Source organism: Diachasma alloeum, unplaced genomic scaffold (assembly GCF_001412515.2).
Source record: "Diachasma alloeum isolate Michigan unplaced genomic scaffold, Dall2.0 Dall_scaffold_00371, whole genome shotgun sequence".
Lineage (NCBI taxonomy): Eukaryota > Metazoa > Arthropoda > Insecta > Hymenoptera > Braconidae > Diachasma > Diachasma alloeum.
Window position 1 is genome coordinate 934,625 of NW_021680510.1, and position 25,154 is coordinate 959,778.

The following is a 25,154-nucleotide window of genomic DNA, read 5'->3' on the forward strand; positions in this document are numbered from 1 at the left end:
GAAATTTTTATCGTGTTCAAGTTCCACCGGAAGTTCAGGAAATCTTGTCATTAAAAAATCAAATATTCCATTGATTTTCTGTGGATATGATCTTGAAATCAGTAAAATACTTGATTTTTCAGTCCAATTATTCTGTGAAAATTCAGAAAAATCAGGAAAATTCAGGGAAAAATTGAAAATTCGGATCATTTTGTTTCTGAATATTCATGTTCCACTGAAAATTCAATCATGTGAAATTTCCATTTCACTCCCACTGAAAACTCATGAATTTCCTTGAATTTTACTTAAAACTGGAAACCTCATAACCATTTTTTTCTGAATCTGATTCAATGTAACTCTCATGAGATTTACTATATCTTCCATGAAATTTCAAAAAATTTCTAACATCGAAACGTCGCTGAATTTTTGTGACAAGTGCTCTGAATAAATGGAAGACCTGATAATTCACAATCAAAAATCAATCGTCATGTGATGACTGAGTCTCCACTATGCCGCTGCCTAAAATACTCATTCACACTAAACGTACAAAATTCCCAATCAATATTTACCTCAATTTACCCAAATTACTAAAATCACTCCATCTCTCTCACACAGAAAATTAGAACCTAATCCTCAAAACTTTCCTATCATAAACATTTCATCCTTACCATAAACCGAGTTTCAAGTGATCAATATTATTATTTTTACTAGGGGGCTACGCCCCCTGCCCGCTCCGCTCGCCAACCCCCATATGATCGCCATATGACCCTCACATGACCTCCATGATCCTTATTCCGACCCTTAGTTTCTGGCTCCCATAACCCTCATTAGAACCCTTGCGACCATTAATCTTATTTTTGTGACCCTTAATCTTATCCTTGTGACCCTTATTTAGAACCTTAATCTGATCCTTGTTACCCTAATTGACCTTGTTACCCTTGTGACCATCAGTTTCTGACCCCCACAACCCTCATTAGAACCCTTGTGACCCTTAATCTGATCCTTGTGACCCTTATTTAGAACGTCACTTTGACCCTTGTGACCCTTAATCTGTGTACTCCTGGAAATCAAAACTGCTTCGGATAATTTTCAGGATCTTTGTCAATAAAAATTACTGACAAAATATATTTTCAAAAAATAAAATTTTCCTTGTCTCTGTGAAATTATCATCGACTTGTGAGAGAATTTTAGCCTGACACTCTCTAAAATTTTAGGCGTATGAGGGTTGTTTTAGCGCGTAAATTTGTGCATACATCAAGGTTTTATTTAGATGATAGGAAGGTTTTATCTGGGTTCGAATCCAGGCACTGGAAAATAGGGAATTGAGTGTAGCATTCGTGTTACCAATACTTTATTTCTACATTAATTAATTTTTATCTTCAATGCATGGTTTGTTATTATGGAATATTTCAATTTGTTCATTTTTTGTACTTGTCCTAACGAGTTTTGACATTTCGTTATTGCTTACATGTTTCCAGATGCCACAAACAGTGCCAACGGCCGCAGGCTTCTCGCCCACATTCGACTACACGACCTTTCAATTTGATCTGTCCCTTCTGCCCGACGACTACACCACGTCCATCACTCAGACAACCCTAAAACCAACTCAGATTAAACAAGAAGTACACTCACCGCGACCAGGATCACCAACAACCTACCCAAGTCCCCCTTATCCCGGTCTCACTGGCCAATTGTCCCCAAATTATTCACGTGACGCGTCACCAGGATATCCTACCAGTCCGTACTACGTACCCCAGAGCCCGCAGAGTGCACAATTGTATCCAACGAGTCCGGAACCAGTGAAGCAACCGGTCAAGAGGGAGAAGAGTCTGGATCTACTCGCAATTCTTCAAGAATCAAGGTAAAAAAATGATCAACTGTTCATTGTTATGAGAAATAAAATCTACCTCTATTGGAAATGGGAAATTAAATTAAGTTAAACGCAGTGAATTCAAATCTAATTTCTGCTCTTTATTAAATCCAGATCTATGCGCGCGCTCTCGCGCGCGCTGATCTATTCATTTGTTGAAATGAAGAAATGAAATTCATTGAATTTCATTTTCTCATGAATACCTTATAAATATTGATAATGAATCAAAGAGAATTCGACTAATGATTGAAGTGAATAGCCAAGTAGAGTAAAAGAATATATAAAGAATTTTTCATTTTCAATTAATTATCTTCAATTTTTTTAAATAATCGGTCTCCACAAAAGTACAGAATTTATTAATTTCACCGATGATATATATACATGTGAAATATATATATATATATATATATATATATATATATATATATGACGTGAAAAAAAAATTTACCACTGAAGAATTTGAAATTATGTCACTGAAAAATTTGAAAATGCCGCGTGTTTTTTTTGTGAATAACTTCGTGTCACATATTGACCAATCAGAATTAAGAATTAGCGGTCAGGCAGTTTCGAGATATTTCGATATAAAACAACTTCATGTTTCTTTCATCTTTAGTAAATAGGAACACACGAGGAACTGCTCCAGCAGACTAAAAACCAGTCGCAAAGACCAATAGAATAGCGACACATAAATACAAAGAACCCTCAGTTCGTTTTCCCTATGAAATCATTGTTTATGTTTATATTTCGTTCTCCGGCACTCTCTCCATCAATTCGTTTTTTGACGTGGATACGTCTATAGTTTCAATATGGGGGGTCATTTCGGGAAGCGGTCCTTATGTGCAGTCCCATCTATCGGAATCCTAGAAAATTCTAGGCATTTCGGGAAGTTTCTTGAAATTTCGAAAAAATTTAGGGAGTTTCTAGAAATTTCGAAAAAATTTAAGGAGTTTCCCGAACATTCGAGGAAATTCAAGGAGTTTCTAGAAAATTCGAGAGAATTCAAGAAGTTTCCAGAAAATTTGAGGGAATGCAAGGAGTTTCTAGGAAATTCGAGAAAGAAGGAAAGACCATGGACGCATCCACGTACAATTACAGCTATATCAAAGGTACAACCGCCTGCAGTTTTTGATCTCATAATCTCAGTGAATCGTTTCTCTGAGATTTAGCTAGATGATCCAACAGCGTCAGATAAAACGCTGACTCTCGTTATAGTAGCACTCATGGGGGAATAGGGGAAGCGCATTCGGAGCATGTGACTACATTTCCCTAAATACAGTTTGTGGGGCTACTCAGTCCATAATCGATAAACACCAGGATTTCGAAATGAAGTCGATTTCGGGTAATTTTAGCGGTGATTTCAGTGATTTCGGAAAAAATGATTTCGATGATTTCGAGCGTGACGGGAGGTGATTTCATGATTTCGAATGATTTCATTAATTCGAAATCAGTGACTTCTGAAAAAATGAAGTCATTGAAAACACAATGAAAAAAGTTAATAAATAATAGCGGTGCGGCAAAACGGGTCGTGTCAAATTATGAAAATCAAAACTGGCAAATAATAATGAATTCGTTTGATTCCATTCCGCCAATCTTGAGCTAATGACGATGATAAGCGGTCCATTTTACCCCAGTCTTCACCAATAATTCACAAATAACAATCAATTTCAGAATTTTATACTAGAAAACAAAAATTACATTAATGATTTCACACATAGATTGTTATAACATTAACTCATTTATTTAGAAATATTTTTCAACTTCATCAAAAATTCTCTCAAGGAGGCTCAAAACTTCAATCTCAGTGATCAGAGGAGAAATTGTTCTTCGATACTGGCTTAAATTAATGTAGCCGTGAGTACTCATTAGCTCCGTCTTTAAACTATTCAGGGAGTCTATTCTCGAGTTGAAATCGTGCGTTCGATTTCGATAGGCATGTGACACATGGTACGGCTTACGGGTCGCATGCGACTTGTCAAAGTCGAACGTACGATTTCAATTCGAGAATTGGCTCCCAGACTTTTATCAAAAATATATCAATAGCGAAGAACACCTATATTTTTGCTATTACCATTGACACGAGCATATTCGTTCGAAAACTCCCTGCTTCGCAGAGTTTTTCCCTCTGAATAAGCGAAATTCAGGACATAACCTAATAAACAAAATAGTACATAAGAGTACAAGGGCACAAATTTTGTTTTCAACGAATGTGTGTACAGACCTCGCCTTCGGCTCGGCCTGTAAACTACACATTCGTTGAAAACGGAATTTATTACCGAGTGCTCTATAATATTTTATGTCAAGTCGTGCAGAAGTCGAGTTTTGAGCAGGCTGCGCGAAGCATATTATTGCACGGCGCGACATAAAGGATATTTTTCTTGCTGAAATAAACACCAATCACCGATACCGATTTCCGTTAATTCTTTCACAAAATACTTTTTCTCGCTTTGCAAAAGGTTCTTACGTCAGTGACTAGTACTTCTCGTTATTTCTTCGTCCATAACTCGCTGAAGTTTATCACTACTCACTTTTGAATGATCTTTATTAAACAACCAACATATTGAGGATTTGCGAACTATTGATTCGCAGCCTAAAGTATCTGACACTATAACGAATGGACTTCCTGGATCCATACGATAATAAGCACATACGACATTTGTCTGGGAGTAAGTAAATATGGGATTCCCAGAAAAACCAGTACGGCAGTGATTATCGCGTTTTATTATCGTTGTTGGCAGGCGTGTCAATTTTAAAATCACGAATTACTTGCACAGTTCGGACTACGCTACTGCGTTCCTTATTTCGGTGATTACATTGATCTCACACGATTTCACGTGATTTCGGAGATAAACTCGAAAATGATTTCGGAGGGCTGAAATCACTTGATTTCAGTGATTTCTGTGATTTCCCGTGATTTTGGGAGTGCGTAGCCCCTCGATACAATCCCCTGTATTAAATTCCTATTCCATCATGGAAATTTCACAAAATTGAGTTTTTCATATTGAGTGACAGTTTTACTTATTTTTCTTTAATTCAATGCAATTAAACATTGAGCAATCATTGATGTTTTAATGGTAATTTGAATTTTCAATAGATTGAGAAATCAAGACAACAGTGCTCAGACTATTGGAAATTGAAAACTTGCGCCTGAAAATTGACATTTTATTTCATAAATCAAGTCTTTTCTCCACGACAACAGCTACAGAAATTTTATGCAAAATTGTTATTTTAAAAAAATTTTAAACTTTTTTTTATTGTTTCAACAGAATTTTTCTAACACTGCAGAAGCTGATAAGAATGAAAATGTTTCCAAGTATTTTATCATTGTGAATTCATTGATTTGTCAAGAAAAAAAATTGTAAATGATTAATTTCCCCCTTTTTTATTGACATAAAATGATGATTATTTCCTCTTATTTTATACTCTGTCGAGTTATTCTTTACGTTTTTCCCGTAATGTTTCCAAGGGAATAAAGATAGTGAACCAAAACAGTCACCATTTTGTGATTTTATTTTTGTTCCAGACTTTTGGCCGAAAGTCTTGGATACAAAGAGGACTCAACCGACTGCACAGTTCCCTGCACACCCCCTCGTACTGAAGAAGACATTTACAACACTCTGGACACAGATTTTTTCCCAAAACGAGAGGAATCCAACCCTCTGCTCAAGGAAATCCTCTTCAAAGAGGAGCCCCGCTCTATCAGTTCCTCCCAATCATCCTCCCCAGCTCCAGTGGAGCTGGAAACCTCCCCGCTTCGCACCCTCCTCTTCAAGGACGCCCGCAAAGACTCTGCACTCCAAGAAACCCAAAAAAACACTCCACTCATTCCGAAAATTGAGATTCAGGACGAGGAGACCCTCGCCTCCGGTCAGAGGATCGCCGATCCTCTCTGTCGAGAGGAAGAGATCTTCAAGGACAATCAGAAGAACGATCATCAGCTGCTGAGGGAGGTCCTCAGGGACACCAGCTTCCAGAGGAAATATAATCTGAGACCTGTGGAACTTGGTGGGGTTGGCACTGGGTTCGTTGAGGATATGGACAGCAGTGAGTGCGTTGGAGATCTCGCACGTGAACAGATTGAACCTGTGTTGAGTCTAGCTATTCAACAGCTGCAGAAGGACTTCGATAATACTTGTGTTGCACTTGGAATTCATCCTGGTGAGTTTGAATATATTTTGTGTACCTTTTCGTTTTGTTTCGTCCGGACCACACTATGTGGATTAGGATATTTTGAGTTTTGGAATTTTCAAACTAAATTGTAGGAGAAAAATTGGAAAAATTCATACCTAATCAGGAACATCCAAATGAAATTTCGCGACATATGCACTAGTTCTTTCACATTTCGTTTTCATAAATGAATGATGACATTTACGAATAATGGCACTCGTGTAAAAAAATCGATTTTTTCCTATATTCAACGAAAAACAAAACAGATTTTAATCTTTATTTGCAACTAAAATATCCCAATTCATTGATCTTTTCATCAGCCGCTTAGTTGAGTCCAGGTTCTCAACATTTTTCCTTTGAAACAATACAAGTCATTGAATTGAGAAAAAACTACGATTTCGAATCTAATCGACCTTCCTGATGATTCCTTGCAGTTTTTAACCCTAGTCTGGTCACCTGACGGGAAATGCGACTTTAGTCATCTTCGCGGAAGAGTGCCGCCGTGTTATTTAGGCTCCAGCGTTGCCGAATCCACTCTACACTTCCCGGGCGCGTTTAGCGAGTTCCCAGCAACGTCGCGGAACAGGCAATTTCATTTAACACGGGAAAAAATTGTTCGCCTGTTGGAAATAATTTTTTTCTCTCCCAGAATTAAGGATACAATATTGGAAAAAAAATACTAAAATTTTCCAGATACTTCAATTGACGAATTCAGTTTTTCTCAAATTTTTCCGGTCAACCAGTCAATGGCAAGGTGAATAAAACGACGTGTTGCGGCAATTCCCTCGCATGGTGACCAGTCTAGGGTTAATGATCTTTGAAATTGAACCGGGTTCCACGTGGAATTAAAATTGGAATTTCATTGTGAGCAGGGTTGGGTCGTTCACTAAAAATTGGGCTTTTCTGTGGTCCATAGTAGAATACTGGTAATTTACCTCTAAGTGAGGAAAAAGATAAGTAACTGGGAGGAAACCCCTTACAGGGTTATTTCTGAGGGAAATAACCGAACACAAATGATAATCTTGTCAATTTCAATGAAATAGTATATTGTGTCATTAGGGTGTAAAATTCCATTTTTTCACACGTACGTGTAATACATCTTATTTTTTGTGGTAACTGCTGAGTTCACTGTTCAGAACTGTAGAAGAGGTTGTGGTTTTTGTGCACGAGTGCGTACAGTTCAAGAGCGTGCGTAAAGCGTAGTTTTGCGCACCAGAATTCACTTAAGGTGTTTCGATTGAAAAGTCAAAGTAATGAAAAAAAAAATTGGAAAATTCATGGGAGAAATTTCTAACTATGCTGCCTCATTGAGAATTCTTGCACATTTTCTTCAGATCTCAGTTTCAAAATAATGAAATTTGGATTTTTTTGTACCCTCTCCAGCTATAACCTCCGAGGTTACCCCACTCTCAATTACGGAAATTTCTATGGCACCCAAAAAAAATAATGAATTATTGAGGAAAAACTAGTGGGCGATAAATCAAATCTTTCTTGAGAACGGATGTTTTTTAGATTTCATAAGAAAGTTATTTGAACAAATGATTTGGGAAATTATGAGTTTCGGGGCAATTACGCCTTTACGCGCAGGCGCGTGATTCGAATGTCAGTGAGCATCATGGGAAAAGTATGGGTTGGACCATGGAACTGAGAGAGAGAAAACACTCGACAGGTTTACCAACTCAAGACGCATTTTAATATTATTTCAATAATGAGAATAACATCCAACAAAAATTATTTGACACCCGTAGGTGATGAGAAAATAATCAATCAATCTCATCAATAAAATGAATATTCAAAGAATGTTCGAATGCACACTTAAATAGTTAATTGAAAATTGGAAAATTTCGTGCTCAGCGATTGAATCAGGGCTCGAGAACAATAAGACTCCCCCCGTTTCACCTCCCGGTGATCTAACCCCTTAACGCACGCTCGTGAACTTTACGCACGTCGTGCGGAAAACAATCGTGTTACGCACACTAAACCGTTTCGAAAAATGCACTTTTGAGGCAGGTGTTACAAAAATTCAATTTCCATATTTTGGAAAATCACAAGGATAAAAACCAAAGGTGAAATATAAAAATCCGAAAACAAATCATCATAATTATTTCTTTCATTGAAGGAATTTTGCACATTAAAACTGGAAATTTCCCTCCCTCTCAATAAGTAAATGATTAGACTATTTTTGTTAACTCTCACCGCATATTTTTATTCGATATTATCTATCTATTTTATCCATTTTCATTCGCCGGCACAGTGTCGCCTTGCCGGAGGCACTGTACCGTCAATCGCGACCGGTTCTCTCTCACACTATTGGCTCTATGTCTCGCAAATGACGTCACGCACGGAATAAGTTACGAGAAAACGGCACAGCGCGTTGGCACGTAGATTACGAAATCCACTGATGGACGTGTTGACTTTTACCAAGGTCGTTGAGTGGCCCTCCGGTATGAGAACATTTCCGGTGGCCGAATGTTTCAACGATGAATCGAGTTGATGACTTTGGTACATTTTGAAGCTGACAGCAGCACTGAACTGATGACTGAATCTGATAAAATGATTATTTGTATTGTGCCAGGGGAAAGTCAGGGACATGTTCCTTGGAAAACACCGGTTAATGTCTTCTTCACTTTTGTACTGTCACAGATACTAGTAAGAGAAATAATCATCATGAATAATCATTTCTGACAAATCACTGACGTTTTGTTGCGGGAGGAATTTGATGAACTGATCATTATGATCATTTAAGAAGATTTTGTAGGTGATGTTGCTATTACGATGGATAATCCGTACACTGATAGAAAAAATTATTTTTATTGAGATGGTTCTTTCTTGGAACAAGTATTATATACTTGAACAAACTTCAAATAAATAAGATCGTACAGTGAATATCAATTATGAATTCTTGAGATATATTTACTTGAATTGAAACAGTCCTTGGTGTCAAATCACATGTATTCACCAAAAAAATGGAAAAGTTCTATTTTTTTTAACCTAATATAATCTCCAGTCACGAAATTTTCTACTTTCATGAATTGATCAAAAATTCGTACCTACGAGATGATTAGATTGAGAAATGAATTGATAGTAGATTATGTCATCAGGCGATAAAAATATTATCTGGCGAATGTCGCTTTATAATCCGAGCCGAAGGCGAGGATTATAATCACATTCTCCAGATAATGCTTTTATCGCCGTATGACATATTGTATTTTATGTCGTTGGGCCCGAAAACCGCGATCTAACCGAGCAAAGCGGGGTTAGAATCGCGGTTTATCGGGCCTAATGACATAAATGTTGTTTTCTCGAATGAATACGATGTTTAAATTGACCTTTCCGTACATCACATTAAACGAAATTTGTGATATCCAAGTTTGTGTAGAATTGGCGTAATCTGTGATTATGTTATTGTAAACTAATGCGATTTTTTTTAATCAGGAAATATAAACTTCTTTCAGTTCAACGACATCTTACTACAATCTCAAAGCTTTCTCCGCGTAACAATTTTCATCGTGATCGACATACGAAATACTTCAATTATAATTTACTTGGAGCACCGTATGATCGCGTTGATTTAGATAACAACGTATTTAGTCATGAGAATAATTTTGATTTTTGAGTAATCCAATGAATTTCTGGAGTGAGCAAACTTTTGGCTAGAAAGAAATCAAATACTCTCATTATTGCGACAAATAAAAGGAACTCCAATTCTAGAGAAGTTGGATTTCTCCCAATCAAATGTATCTCAAGAAGAGATAACTGATCTTCACTGTGAAATCATGTTTATTTGACAATTAGCAACCAAATGATGGTTGGTTCAAATAAAATTCTCTTAATATTCTAAAATTAATTTTTTCTGTCAGTGTATCATAGTCATATAGTTACCATAAAATTTTCAAGGGTACCCACGTAGTCTGACAGTTTTTTTTTTTCGTTGAAAAACCCTTTCTCACATCTACAGTAGAATATCCAGAAATCTTATAATTATTGCACCCTTCAACCATTAAAAGCTGAAATTTCATTCTTCATTTCGAACTGTGAAGAAATGTTTTAAAATTATAAAAAAAATTAGGAAGTCTAGGGGTGAGTGAGGTCAACTGGAACGCGTGTAATCCACTTCAATTTAATATATTTGTCATTCTTTGTAAACAGAGATATTGGGATTCGAAGTTGATGACAAACTTTCTACTTTATGTGCTACCTTCCCTTAGTTTGGGGCAAGTTTTGAAATAAAATTGAAAATTTGAATTTTTTGAAGAACGAAATTATTTTTCCGAGATCGTAATAAAATTATCATTGAATCATTCATTCATAAGGAAAGACTATTTCGAAAAACGATATTTTAGGCAGAATTGGTAGAGGTTTAGCTATCCTTAATGAAAAGAGAAGAAATTCATTACGAGATTTTCAAGAACTCTTTCATCGAAGAAATGTCATTTTCTTAATTGATGTTCTGTGCTTTTTAATATATCGGTTGTATAATGATTTTAAGAGTTGATAAATTACTCATATAAATTGACTGCATGATTTATGAAATTATTCTGATCTTCGTATTGCTTCTGTCGGTCTCACTGGGAATGCTGAATCTCAAATAAACCAATGAAATGGAAATGAATAAAATCATTCCTGATGTTTGATCTTTGCAGAACCCCGTCGTTGGAGTGCAGCAGACGTAGCAGCATGGGTCCAATGGGCGAGGAGACAGCTCCAGTTGCCGTCGGTCCCCCTGGACAGCTTCAACATCGATGGCGCGACTCTCGCCTCCCTCACTGAAGAGGAATTCTGCCAGCGAGCGCCTCAGGTAATTCCGCACGATGAAAAAAGTTGGAGAAAAATTTCCAAACGAGTCAAGTTATCGTTGAGTGAAATCCATTTCTAGGTCTTTTTTATCCTATATCGGGGCCCAAAAAGCGAGACGAATATTGAATTTTTCTCAGGCGGAAAATCTCAAAGGAGAAAGCAGGCGGAAAATTGTGTTTTTGAAATTTTTTTCTCAAGGTGCACCTGCTTTTAATTCTCTTGAAAGTATTCACGAAATTTTCCAAATTGGTAATTTCCAACAAATAGCATGGATCTGTTGTTCTAAAGTTACCAAATATCAACACAAAATATTACATTTAAGTATTTACCGCCTTCAACTCAAGAGAAAAACTGTACAGTGTATCTTTCGGTTCATGGAAATGACAAGGACGCTTCAGCCGTCAGTGTGGACACATCAAAACATTCAATCTATCCAAAATTTAACTCAATTGCTCGGTCTCGGTAGATACTCAAGTGAATCAACTTCAATTCAACTCAAATTAATCCTAGTCTGGTCACCTAACGGGAAAATGCGACGTTAGTCACCTTCGCGGGAGAGTGCCGCCGTGTTATTTAGGCTCCAGCGTTGCCGAATCCACTCTACACTTCTCGGGCGCGTTTAGCGAGTTCCCAGCAACGTCGCGCAACAGGCAATTGCATTTAACACGGGCAAAAATTGTTCACCTGTTGGAAATTATTTTTTTTCTCCCAGAATTAACGATACAATATTGAAAAAAAAATACTAGAATTTTCCAGATACTTCAATTGACGAATTCAATTTTTCTCAAATTTTTCCGGTCAACCAGTCGATGGCAAGGTGAATAAAACGACGTGTTGCGGCAATTCCCTCGCATGGTGACCAGTCTAGGGTTAATATCAAACATTTATCCCACGCGATTTTATTCCAGACAATTATTGTTACTAAATCAATTTATCGTGCTAATTTTCACTGAATATGAAAACTTAAAGTGACAACTATCCTCGTTCTATTCATCAAATAATGCCTCAAATTATAGGGAAGAGTGGGGCATAATCAAACAGCGGGGCAAAATGAAACATGGGACAAGATGAAACGGTCGAAAAAACGACGGCTTGACGCAATTCAAGCAAAAAAAGTTTTTTTTTGCTTGAATTGCGTCATACAGTCGTTTTTTTGACTGTTTCATTTTGCTCCACTCTTCCCTGTTTAAAACAACTAAAAAATAATAACAAAATCAAATCAACTTCAAATAATAAATCCAATTGAAAATTATATAAATATTGCATTAAACCGAGCTATTAATCCTAAAACCAAGAAAAATCGTCCAATTCCTGCTAAATTAATAAAAAATGAACAATCATCTCATATTAGTCGTAAATTTTCCTGAGTTTCGATACACAGGGAACAATAATTTTGAGGTCCATAGATGTTTTTTTTATTGCCGAACGAATTGTAAAATATCCCCCTCAAACGTATTTTTTATTGAATTACAATTTCGCTCCACCATGACCCTTCGTATAGTAAAATTTGCCGCGATTGTCTAGATCATTTTTATTCAACTTTTCTCTCCATGCATCGAATAATAAAATCATTATTTTTTCGGGAATGAAAATCCACCGACCACATCCGGAAAATTTCACCCATAATCCCCATCATTACGCAAAAACCAATTCCCTCGGCCGGTTCAACGCAAATGCCTCAGTGCAATGAATACTTTCATTGCACTCAATTGCGATCCTAACGGTGCCCAGCCCGCGTCATCACTTATTCAATTTCATGGAATTACCGGGTTTTAAAACCCAAAGTCACAAGATTCAAGCATCAGTGACCACTTGATTGCGATACAGCAGACTGTAAAAAAGATTCTTGGGTGGTGGGGGTTCAGGAAAGTCCGGTGAAAGTGAATTTCTCGGAAATCCTTGTGCGCACTTGAGTTGCGGTGGTACCCTTTACTGCGTAAAATATATGGCGTGATACATTCAAAAGAGATGGCGAGTGGGACGCGGACATAATCGAAGAGAATTTTAACATTGAAAGTGAAGTATTAGAGATATTCTAGGCTGAAAAAACATTAGAATGATGACTCATTTTCATCAGCAGTCCGAATTGAAAGTCAATATTCAGCTGAATTATTCATTGGAAACGAAATTGGTTCAATCTTTTTTTTTTCGAAGGGAGAAAAACGTTCGATGAAAGTTGGGACCACATTGTTAGCGCGGTTTTTTTCATGAAAGTACAATGTCATTTCTTGGATAGATTATGTTCCCTTTTATCAAGATCGAAAGTAAAGTACATCCACTGATTCAATTTCACGTCAAAAAAATATGAAAATGGATTATTCTTATCAGATCTTCTAGTTGGATGTGATGTGGGATTCAATCGTTATGAGAAAAAACAATCACGCAGACAATTTTGGTTTTATTGTTGTTGCCATGTGTTTGGAGAATGTTCTGGATGAAAACTGGAAAATTGGAGCTCCTGTAGAGTAAACGGCTTACGCAAAATTTTCTAAATTTAGTGCCCTGTTAAAAATTCTCCACTGAAATTTCCGGTAAACGTCTTGGAAATCTCTAACAAATATCATGACCACTGGAAATTCAAGGAATTTTGTAAAAATTCATACTTTTGTGGAAAAATCCATGGGAACTGTAAATTTCATATTCATTATTCCGGGAAAATGAATTAAAAATCAAGAAAATTCAGAGATATGTCTCCTCGAATTCTAGATTCCTGGGAATTTCCAGGGAATTCCTTGAAAAAATCCTGGAATTCTAACAATGTCATAAAGGAATTCCCTGAAAATTCAAAGGAATTACGTTGCATTTTCAATTACACAACAATTCAAGAATACATTCACCTGAATTTTTCTGATTTTTACTCATTTTCATGGAGTAATAGGGAACCTGCATGAATTTTTTTTTAATTTTTCAATCTCACGTTTCGGCCTTGAATGATTAACTTTTCATTACCAAGTTTCAAAAATATTGTTCGTTAACTAATAATTGATTGCCAAAAATTGAAAATTCCCAACGCTTTGAAATCGCTAATCACGTCACAAGAGTCGATCGAGCACTGGACCAATCGCGGAATGGCTCGAGTCAACGTAATTCCATCTTCACGTGCGCCTTATCTAATGGATGACGATATCTCCTGGTCTATTCGGCCATACTCTCTTTACTTTTAATTAATTTTAGAAATGATCAAGGAAATGAGAGAATATTCTTTATTCTTAGTGTAATCGTAAAATAAATTACAACATGCAGAAAAAACAAGATCGTACACTTTGGATTTACGCCCCTCTGCCGTTATTCATGCTCCAAGTCGACTAGAATATCAACCGAGAGATTAAAAATAAAGGGGCGTATATCCTGGAGATCCATCCCTTTTGTTCTCATTATCAAAATCAACCGGTGAAAAACGTTAGAAAAAGTCAATAAATTCTATTTTATTATTTAAAAAAATCATACGTCCCTGTGGCTTTGAAGAAAAAAAACTTCGAAATGATGGCGCTAACGCCCCTTTGACTATACGACTACGAAATTCAGTGACCTTGAAATTTCAGTGGAGCTGCCACTTGAGAGAATGTTACAAGAAGTATACGTACACTGACAGAAATATCGTCATAATATCACAAAACTAATTTCTTGCGACAAATATCTCATCTCTTGAGGATAAATTTCTTAGGATAAGAATTCCGGGTAATGTGTCAGACAATGTCAGATTTCGGTGAAATGTTCATGACTTTAACATAAACATTTCATGATAAAGTGAGAATTTCTTGCCACAAGAAATCGGTTCTTTCGTGTCAAAAAATGAGAAAATGACTAAAAATATTAAAAGCTTCGATTTGGTAAATCATGAATCAGAGACTTTCATATTGAATGACTAGAGAGTTTATGTACTGAGAGAAAAATCTGAAGTTATTCGATTTTAAATAAGAAAATAGTTGAGGCATTTTGGTGAACGGTACGATTTTTTTTGTACGCGGCACATAACATATAGTAACTTCACAAGGGTAATTTTTGCAAATCAAAATGCAGTTAAACTAACCAAAGTTCAAAAGTAACCACGACAAATCTATCGTGAGGAGAACTATAAAATAGTTGCAATGACTACATTCCATTGTAGTAATTACTTCTACGGCCATAGGTACCGCAACCTATGAAAAATTGTTGCGGACTTTTTGACTATAATTCGATGGTGCAGAGGAAAATTTGCAGATATTACAAAAATATAACCGTTGCTTACGCACAATCGCTTTGAGTTCGAAGGGATGGAATATCATCTTTTCCTTCTGTCAAACTATTCTCGTCTTTTAAGGAATATGATCTCATTTCGAAAAAAGGACCTCACCTCTTCATTCAGTAACTTCCTCCTTAGCCCGAAGAGAACCGATTTTTTGTCTAAAACCTACCACAAATTGATTGAATATGTATGCGATGTTTTTTACCCAAGAAATGATTTATGCGATATTTTGTCGTTTTTTCTCTTAGTGTAGCGCAAATTTCGACAGACAACTCTGAGCAGCGTGGAAGGCCTATGAATTTTTTTTTTTTTTAATAGTCCAATACCATGTTATAGTGAGTACTCTCGTACTCAGTGTAAAGTCAAAGTAAATTTCACCATCACTTTTTTCCCAAAAGTTTCTATTCATAATTTGATGAATGCCCTCCACATATATGGTGTAACCGGAACTTCTCATTCGAACTTCACTATCTGCTCGTGCTATTCACGTGAGGAAATTTATCGCAACAGTTTCCATTGACGCACGTGATGAAGAAATACAATCTGTAGGAGTCAGAATTTCCTGAAGATTTATGATGCCCAAAAATTGGGGAAACCCATATCCATCAAAACCAATTTATCGCCATCAAGACTTGGACATTACTTTTTCGTATCCATTCATTTCTGTGAAAATCGCCGGCGAAATGAATAATGCATATAATAGATCTCTCTAGTTCTAAAGACATCAAATAGTACATTATTATGATAATTCTTCGTATTTCAATCGGAACTCATCATTCATTCCAAAAATCGTATGAATCATAACGTCTCGATTATTTTCTTTTGCTCGATGGAAATAAATAGGAAAACTGCCAATAAAATTAACTATTTGAATGAGTTTCATGAGTCTTTAATTAACCCAATCTCTCAGATTTAGAGCCTGCAATTTATTCCAATCGAAACCTCAATATTATTTCCTCGTATCCACTAACCTTCAACGAGTTGGAAAGTGAAATAAATCACAGATACAATTCTACCTGGCAGGAATCTAAAATTACTTACATTCATCATCATTCTTTGTATTCCAATTAGAGTTGCGTATTCGTTCCACATATTCGCAAAAAAAAATCTGCATAATCATTCTCCGCAATTTGTCAAAGAGAAAAACGAGGAACTGAAATGAAAAATCGAATCAGAACTGAATTCGTCATTATCATTCGCAAATTATCAGAATCTCCCAAATTGAAAAAACATTATTCAGTTCCGTCACAATTTTTTTTCAGTCTGTGTTCAAATATCTACATAAAAACATCGGTTCGTTGCTCTACACCCACAGGAATGACGCATTCAAATCACCATCTATTTACAATTCTTCTGTTTATTTAAACTCTGTTTTTGTTGCAAAGGCTTTAATTCAATTCAATATTTCAACTTCAATTCAATTTAATTTATAGTTCATTAATACATATTCAGGTTCAATAGTACGTGAGCCTCTGGTAATAATTGTTACATCACTCTTAAGGTTTTAAATCAGAAATGTCATAATCCACATAAAGGATTACGGTATTTCAATAAATTTTCGCTCTTCGGCGTCTAACCAATTATTTCATTTCTAAGAGTCTTCATTTGGATCTACCATTTGTGTTCTTGATGTTAATAAAGACGCAAATAAACATCAAGTTTAATCATGAACAAATGCTCTCTTAAGGAACTTCTATAGTGAATTTTGGGACTATGGAGTGGGGGAAAATATCAAAGCTTCCGACACTCCGCGGTACAATCATTTACTAAAGTTCTGACACAATCCGAACTTGCATCCTATGTATTTTGTTTCAGAACTTTAGTAAATGAGTGTACCCTTTGAAAAAAAAATAACGAAATGACGAAAAGTTCACGGGTGTATTGAAATTTCGTCGTTTGGGTTTCTTTGCCCTTATTATACATGATTAATCAATTCCAAATAATTCTTATTCCTAAATATTATTTATCCGAATTTTTTAACAAATAAAAATTTTCATGAGAGATTTGACAACCACGCATTTTTGCTCGACGCAGTTGGTATTCTTGTGTTCCGATAAAATCCTATAGTGTACTATAGGATCTATAGTATATGCTTTGGTGGAGTTCACACGATGACCTCCGTCGCGTGCACTCTAACCGCCCTGAAGTTCGCCATGTTCAGCCATCAGTTTCCTCTAACGTAACTAAAATCCCAAACTATGCCATACATTTTCAATTATTACAAATAATCTCTGTGGTGATGGCTAACGAAATTGTGGGGATATGTTCCTGAAATATATAAGGTTCTATTCGTGAAGCGTTTGGATTTTTATTCCGTTGTCAATTTTTTTTTATGATTTTTGAAATAGGGGTGCCATAAGACTGCGTTGATGACACATTTTTCATATTTTCTCCTCAACAATCTACGTGATTCAGTGTTTTGAGACTTTGGGAGGATATTTGTAAACAATTACAGAATAATTTCTCAAAATTTCAGCTATGCAGTTAATTTCGTTCTACTCCCATATATTTATTGCAGAAGTTCCTTAATGTAAATGTACCTATGCCCTGTCTCTATCGTCTAATACTATGCCCGTTCAGATGTCGTGAGCTATCATATTTTAATCATTTGCACAGTCCCAAGCGTCTATCTAGAGTGGAATATGATTGAAGTTATTATTTGAGTTAATAAGGAAAGTTATAGACACCAATGAACCGTGATTTATTGAAGAATAAGAGAGAAAAACCCCATCCACATCAACTGACGCTACACTGATAGACTGATTCATTCATTCCAAACGAGATTCGTTAACTATTAACGAATGACGGAGTTGAATATGGCCAAATGAATATTCGTTAATAGTTAACGACTGGTTCACCTGAAAGGTGAAAATCGAGTCAAACAAGGCCCCTCAAATGTGCATTTGTTAACTATTAATGAATCAACATTTGGTGAGACCGAGTAGACCCTCGTCTTCAACCAAATCCATTCGTTAACAATAACTAATCCTTTTTGTCAGTGTACGACAGAGTGAATTCTTAAGCCGCAAGTTAAGGGGTCTCCGGAGTACTGCTTTTGGGTAAAATATGACAATGTGCTTGCGAATTAAATATATCATATAGTAATCAAAAATGTTAAAAAGGTTTTGGAAAAGCAAGTCTAACTACTTTTATGATTTCGTTCTTGTTTAATTAATTATTCAAATTGCGCCTTATACACAACCTTTATGGACGCTCCTTTGTCCCATATCCCTCACACTGTTGACAATGTGCTAGCCAGGAAAGGAAGCTAAATTGTTCTATATTAGGCCCTAAACAATATGGGCACGAAGTCCCATTGGGTTTTATCGTTGATTTGTTCAATAAATTAATGATAAAAATACTATGGCGATGTCTGTCATTATCCAACATACGCCATGTTTGATGTCCCGTCTCTCTCGAAACTAACCTCACTAACTTGACTATTTCACACTCCACTCAACCGCGCGCTCGTCGCAACTGCGGAGACCCCTTAAGAAACTCACAATTTTAAAATGTTGATATCTTCGTTATAATAGTAAAGTGGGATTAAAAATCGCTTGACTGAGCCTTCGGATGGTTAAAAAACAATAAAAATGTATAAATTATAGTAACATCTTAATATTTTTCAGAACCGTCGGTAATTAAAAGAATAGGTAGAATGGAAATAGCACTGGATCCTATGATCGTTTTGCAACCAACTATCAACTGGTAACGGACTAAACGGATTAAAAAATCATTTAATAGGTTGGACTGTCCAATTGAAATACAATTTTGTGTCTCGAAATATTTTTTAATGTTTTTTTATCGCAAATAGAATACTCACGATGTAATTAGTTTCGATATAACCTTTCCATATCATTCAAATTTCGAGATGAGGATAGGGACACGTGTTAAACCTGCATGGGGACAAATGAGCGAGCGTAGGGACATGAGACTTTCCGCGTTTATAGATGATTATTTATTAAAGAATAGTAATTATCACGATTAATGTAAGTGAATTGTAATTTTGAAGTTTTTACTTTCTGATATCGAATTTAAAACATCGCATCTTTACACTCATTTCAATAGAAATATTGAGTTAATGATGCACTGTTAAAAATTTTCCATTCCAAATTCTGAAAATTTTTATCGTGTCCAAGTTCCACTGAAATTTCAGGAAATCTTGTCATTTAAAAAGCAAATATTCCGTTGATGTTCTGATCAAATGGTCTGGAAATCAATAAAATACTTGATTTTTAAAAATCACGAAAATTCAGGGAAAAATTGCGAATGAATGTCATTTTGTTTCTGAACATTCATGTTCCACTGAAAATTCCATCAAGTTGGGAAATTTCCATCTCACTCCCACTGAAAACTCATAGATTTTCGCGAATTCTACTTAAAACTTGAAATTTCATCACCATATTTTCCCGAAATTCGATTCAATATCTCATGAGATTTACTATAATAATTCCCATAAAATTTCGATAAAATTTCTAACAGTGTGTGTTTCATCTTAGCTACACGAACGTAGGATCATTTACCTTACGAGTTATTTAAATAAATCATTCATTTCATTTAAATAAAGTTCATTGAATCCAGAAAGAACGAAACTTCCACCGATGCTGAACGCGTTTCCTAATTGACTTCTAAAACATCAATCTGTAATCTAAAATTTCAACATCATCCATCATTTCAAAAAACCTCCCAAATTTGGACTCAACCCATTTTGTTGACTTACCCTTCATCAAAAACAGAAATGAAAGTTCGAATAAAAGATGAAAATCAGCTGCAATTTATAATCCCAAAATTATCCAAATCGCCACATTTAGAATTCCCACCTTATTTCAATGCAAAAACTCAATATTATTCCCTCGTATTTACCCAGCTTCATACTCTCCCATCTGCCAACGCCAATATTATCGCAAAATAAAATCTAAATCCCGCTCATGAGTCTGAAAATGTCCGCAAACTCTATAAATACCCTCGCCATCTATTTTCAATCCAGTCGCCATTCATCATTTGATTTTGAAACTCCACTTCATTCCCCATGTAACAAACACATCGCAGCTAATTTCAAATCCCGCTGCATTCAGCCAACGCGAAAAAAAAAATAAAAGCCAACAGAAACATCGTCAGGACAGCGAAGAAGAGATCTATTGCGCATGCGCACTCGATCCAGTTGCGCGATCACGATCGATACATTTTGCCCCGGCATATTCACGTTATTTTTTCCCTTATTCCCTCATTCCCAATGACTAAATGGCATTTCGTAACGCAGATGAACACGGTATTACAATCCCCCTGCATACAGAAGTACTGAATCACGTGGGGCAATGGCGTCATGCTACATAAAATTGTACATAACTGCAGCTGAGGTGCGTTTTCATCTCCCTCATGATCACCTACGTTTGTTAAACACGTATGTACAACAATTTCAAGTGTTTACCAATGACGAGTCATCGTGCAGAGATTTTGTTTTTTTCTCCTCTTATATGAGGTGTTTTACCGTCTGTGTCCGATTGGCTATGGCCAACTGCCACAGAACACAACAGTACAAGCGCTAACCATTCGAATCGGTATCACAAGTAGGTCAGCCATTGCCATCGTGCCTGTTGCGTTGGCCGCTTTCTCTTTGGTGTGCTTACCTTCATACTTGCACGATGAGAATGAAACGAGGGAGACCAAATTACTCATATTGTGAATTATATTTGTTTAGGCATTGAAAGGGGAAAGGAATATTATTAGCGAGATTATTATCGGGTTTCGAGGGATTGTAGGGTCAGATGTGATAGCCATTGGTGGTGATTAGATTCAGGGATTTTTTCGGGGTTTTGAATTTATGAGTTTTATCAATTGTTTCTACACTATTTTAACATTCCATGGAAGGTATATTAATTAATCTCATGAGAGTGACATTGAATCGGATTTAGGGAAAAATGATTATGAAATTTCGAGTTTCGAGTAGAATTCACGGAAATTCATGAATTTTCAGTGGGAGTGAGATGGAAATTTCACAATTTGAGTGAATTTTCAGTGGAATAGGAATATTCAGATACAAAATGACATGAATTTTCCATTTTTCTCTGAATTTTTCGGATTTTTCTGCATTTTCACAAAATAAGTGAACTGAAAAATCAAGTATTTTATTGATTTCCAGATCACTTGAGCGGAAAATCAATGGAATATTTGATTTTTCAAAGACCAAATTTCTCAAAATTTTAGTGGAAATTGAACACAATCAAAATTTCCGGAATTTGTGTGGGTATATTTTTAAAAGATCAAACAGCTGGATAATTCTAAATACTTTAATCGAAATATTTTATTTACAGTTATTATTTTACAAACACTTCAAGAAAAACGGCTAAATCGTCTAATGCCTCCGATGAGGACTTCGTCTACTTCTTCGACTTCAATATGCGTCTAATCGTTCCCGACAATGAAATGCTCTCTCCGTTGTACCCTCATCCCTTAAATGTACTCCTTCTTCCCTCCTAGCGTCCTTCCCCCACTACTACGCACTTTCTGGGCCTCACTCGTCATTTCCGTATTTGGAAGTTTTCCCCAATCGTGGCAGCGTGGGTCAGCTAGGGGTCGTGCGTCATTGATGAGGGTTGCTACGGCGTTACCATAATAAAACTATAAAACTCTACGTCTAGACTTAATCCTACCTTAATAAAATATTTTCCTTAACGTCTGAAATACCTTTACAATGTAGCTACCCTTGCGTAGTTCCCCAACGTCTAGACTATAACTAAACTGTACACGTAATTCCCCACGATCGAGACATTCTTTTCCGTTACTACATTTGGCACGGAAAATTCAACCGAAAATTTTTAAGTGAACTAGAGGCCTGAGTGCAAGTGATAATTATTGCGGTGATGTCATCGATAGCTAGGGGAAATTCCGCCGGGAAACGTAATAGGAAAATCATCTTTGATTGATTAACTTTGGAGTCGATACCAGCCATTCTTTTTTGTTTTGTTTTTAATGAAACATTGGTCTTTGGAATATCTCAGAAAATTATGGAGAGAAAAAAGTTGTCACGTAGCAAATTTGGAATTGAAAGAATTATATTTTTCTCTCGATGTTATTTGTGGTCTATATTACACTGAGATAAAAAATGAGTTCTGCCAAAAAATTATATTCTCTGAAGAGATCTTGTGTAGAATCAATTTAGTTGAGGACAAAAACGAAAGCTTCTACAATTACTCATTTTGTGGATTATATTTGTTTAGGCATTGAAAGGGGAAAGGAATATTATTAGCGAGATTCTAATCAGGTTTCGAGGTATGGTAGGATCAGATGTGATAGGCATTGGTTAGATTCATGGATTTTTTTTGTTTGTTTTTTTTTGATTGTTTTTTTTTTAATTTACGAGTTTTACCAATTGTTTCTGCAACTAGAGGCTGGAATAGAGGTGATAATTATTCCGCTGATGTCATCGAAAGGTAGGGGAAATTCCGCGGGAAACGTAATAGGAAAATCATCTTTGGTTGATTAATTTTGGAATTGATACTAGAAATTCTTTTTTACCAAACATTGTTCTTTGGAATATCTCAGAAAATTATGAAGAGAAAAAAGTTGTCACGTAGCAAATTTGGAATTGAAAGAATTGTGTTTTTCCCTCGATGTTGTTTGTGCTCTACATTACACTGAGAGAAAAAATTTGTTCTGCCGAAAAATTTCAGGGATCGGCATCAATCATTATTTTTGTAATATTATGAGAAGTGGCACCTTACAATAATTAAGGTTTACTCATCTTCATTAAAATTTGAAAAATAATAAAATAATTGATAATTAACTTCCCGACCCAAAAAGAGGAATTCGTATTAAAATATTCAATTGATTATAAATTAAGTAATTGATGATGTGGAATTGTCAATTGTCTATTGAGTAAATGATTCTAAATTTCATAACAGCATTTTTTGATTAGTCAAATAATCGTCAATCCTCCGAGCTCAATTATTGATTGATAAATTGATTCGGAATTCGAATATTTAATTCATGATCAATTTAATAATTTAAAAATTGTTGGGTAATATTAACCAGTTAACAAATCCAAAATTTTACTCAATTTAAAATTGATGATTTTACCGATGTCTGTCTCAGTGTAGTTTGCACTAGTGAAGATTTCATTTTTCGATGAAAAAAAACTCTTTTTTAATATCTCTGAAGTCGATATCATCATTTGCCGTAAAACAGTTCTCTTATTTCTTCGCTTGATGGAATAGTGATGATGATTCCGTCGTTATTTGAGTTCTAAACGGCTTTCTATGAATAGAAAGATAGAAATGCTACTCCGTTTCCTTTTTTTCCACTTCAGATAATTGATTTTTCACGTTTTATTTCTCTTTTACATTGTCGCAGTGTGGAAGTATGCTGTACGCACAATTGGAGATTTGGAAAGCTGCGGTTGAAGAGTCACCGAGAAATACACTTGCTGCATCCTGGAGTCCAGCTGGCGTTGTGCAGCCAGCTAGTAATGGGAATCCCAGTCCATCGTCCTCGATGACGAGCGCCGGACCTGCCAGTGTTACCGCTTCGTCTTGTAATATGGATTACAGTGATGGTAATAGCCCCATTCCTTTGGACTTCCCTTCAATATTTACTACAAATGGAATGGGAATGTTAAGCATGTACTACACCTTTTCGGTCAAAATTCACGTTTTTTTCATTTTTCTGGCAAAATATTGATCGCATTGACGCGAAATATCACACCGTTTTTGCGTTTTATTAGTATTGACTGACTCACGAGGTTTCACGGTAGTGCAATTATTTTTTTACATTTTTTCTAAAGTTTTGTGAATTTCCGAAAAGTTTTAGAAAAAACTAAGGAACATGATTGCACGATCATGAAATTTCGTGAGTCATTAAGTAATGATAAAACGCAAAAACGCGAGATTTTTTCACGTCAATCCGATCAAGAATTTACCAAAAAAATTTAAAAAACGTGAATTTTGGCGAAAAAAGTGTAATACATCCTTAAACTTTGCTTCTAGAATTATTGAATAAATGTTCATACACGGAAAAAAATATACCTGAATTGAATTGGGGGATGGGTATTTCAATTCGAATATTATTTTTTTGTATCAGGCCGGGGTGTAGAAAGCCCTCTTAAGTATAATACAAGTGTCAGAATATTAGGGTCAAACAGTTTTAAGGGTCAAAAAGTGGATACCCACTTTTTTTACTTTTTTATTCTGACTCTAATTTTTTTATCCTAATATTCTGACCCTCTTTTTTTAACCCTAACATTCTGACCCTCGTTCCCTCACCATTACACTCAGGCTCTCAGTTTTTGACTAATATTTCGACCCTCATTTTTTAACCTCCACTTTTTGACCCCTATATTCGCACACTTAGTGGCTGACCCTTATATTATACTTCAGAGCGCTTGGTACAACCCGGGCTGACACGAAATAATCATCCTCGAATTGAGACACCCATCACCCATTCGAGTATAATAAAATATATTTGAACGAGATCGGTCGCGCGTGCTACGCATGCGCCTTCTCATCTCCTCACGTAGTGGCGCTTCGGTTTCAGTTTTACGCTGACAGTGATTCGAGATTTTCGAGATATATCGAGATCGATTTTCTTTCTCCTTTTTACGATAGGATCAAGTATATTCTATACTCGAATCAAGAATAATATACTTGATTCTGGTATAAAATATACTCACTTTAAGTCAATTTTTTTTCCATGTATGAATATTCTCATGCCATTGATGAACGGTTTAATTATACGCTGAGGTGAAACCTGCGATAATTGTGTTGTTTATGACTCTTCACTTGAAGAGATACTAATTTTGTTGCTATTTTTAGCATCAATAAATATTGAATGGCTCGCTACTCTAGAAAAAGTTGGAATATGAATCAGTCAAAGAATAATAACCACCGCCGCTAATTCATTCGTTTCAAAAGTGTAGCTGGGTAACTGCTAATGAAGTTAAATCTCTTTAAATCAACTCATATATTATATTCGGCAGCTACCTCCATAAGCAAAATTTATTTATTTTTATTATATTAAAGTATCAAATTAAATTCAAAAGAACTCGCGTTAAGGCGTACACAGAGTGTTCCCAAATTAAGCTGCAATCGTGTGAGTAGCTCGGGCGGGAGGGGGGGGGGGGGTACT

General features: G+C 35.8%; 1 protein-coding gene across 1 annotated transcript in view; it reads left to right on the forward strand.

Moving 5' to 3' along the window:
• The first annotated feature begins 1,457 nt into the window (after nucleotides 1-1,457).
• LOC107041664 (DNA-binding protein D-ETS-4) overlaps nucleotides 1,458-25,154 on the forward strand; it is a 24,982-nt gene continuing 1,285 nt past the window's right edge. Inside the window, exons 1-4 of the mRNA XM_015262308.1 lie at nucleotides 1,458-1,840; nucleotides 5,370-6,004; nucleotides 10,657-10,811; nucleotides 23,385-23,586. Of these exons, the coding sequence (XP_015117794.1) occupies nucleotides 1,458-1,840; nucleotides 5,370-6,004; nucleotides 10,657-10,811; nucleotides 23,385-23,586 (1,375 nt within the window). The remainder of the gene's footprint in view (nucleotides 1,841-5,369; nucleotides 6,005-10,656; nucleotides 10,812-23,384; nucleotides 23,587-25,154) is intronic.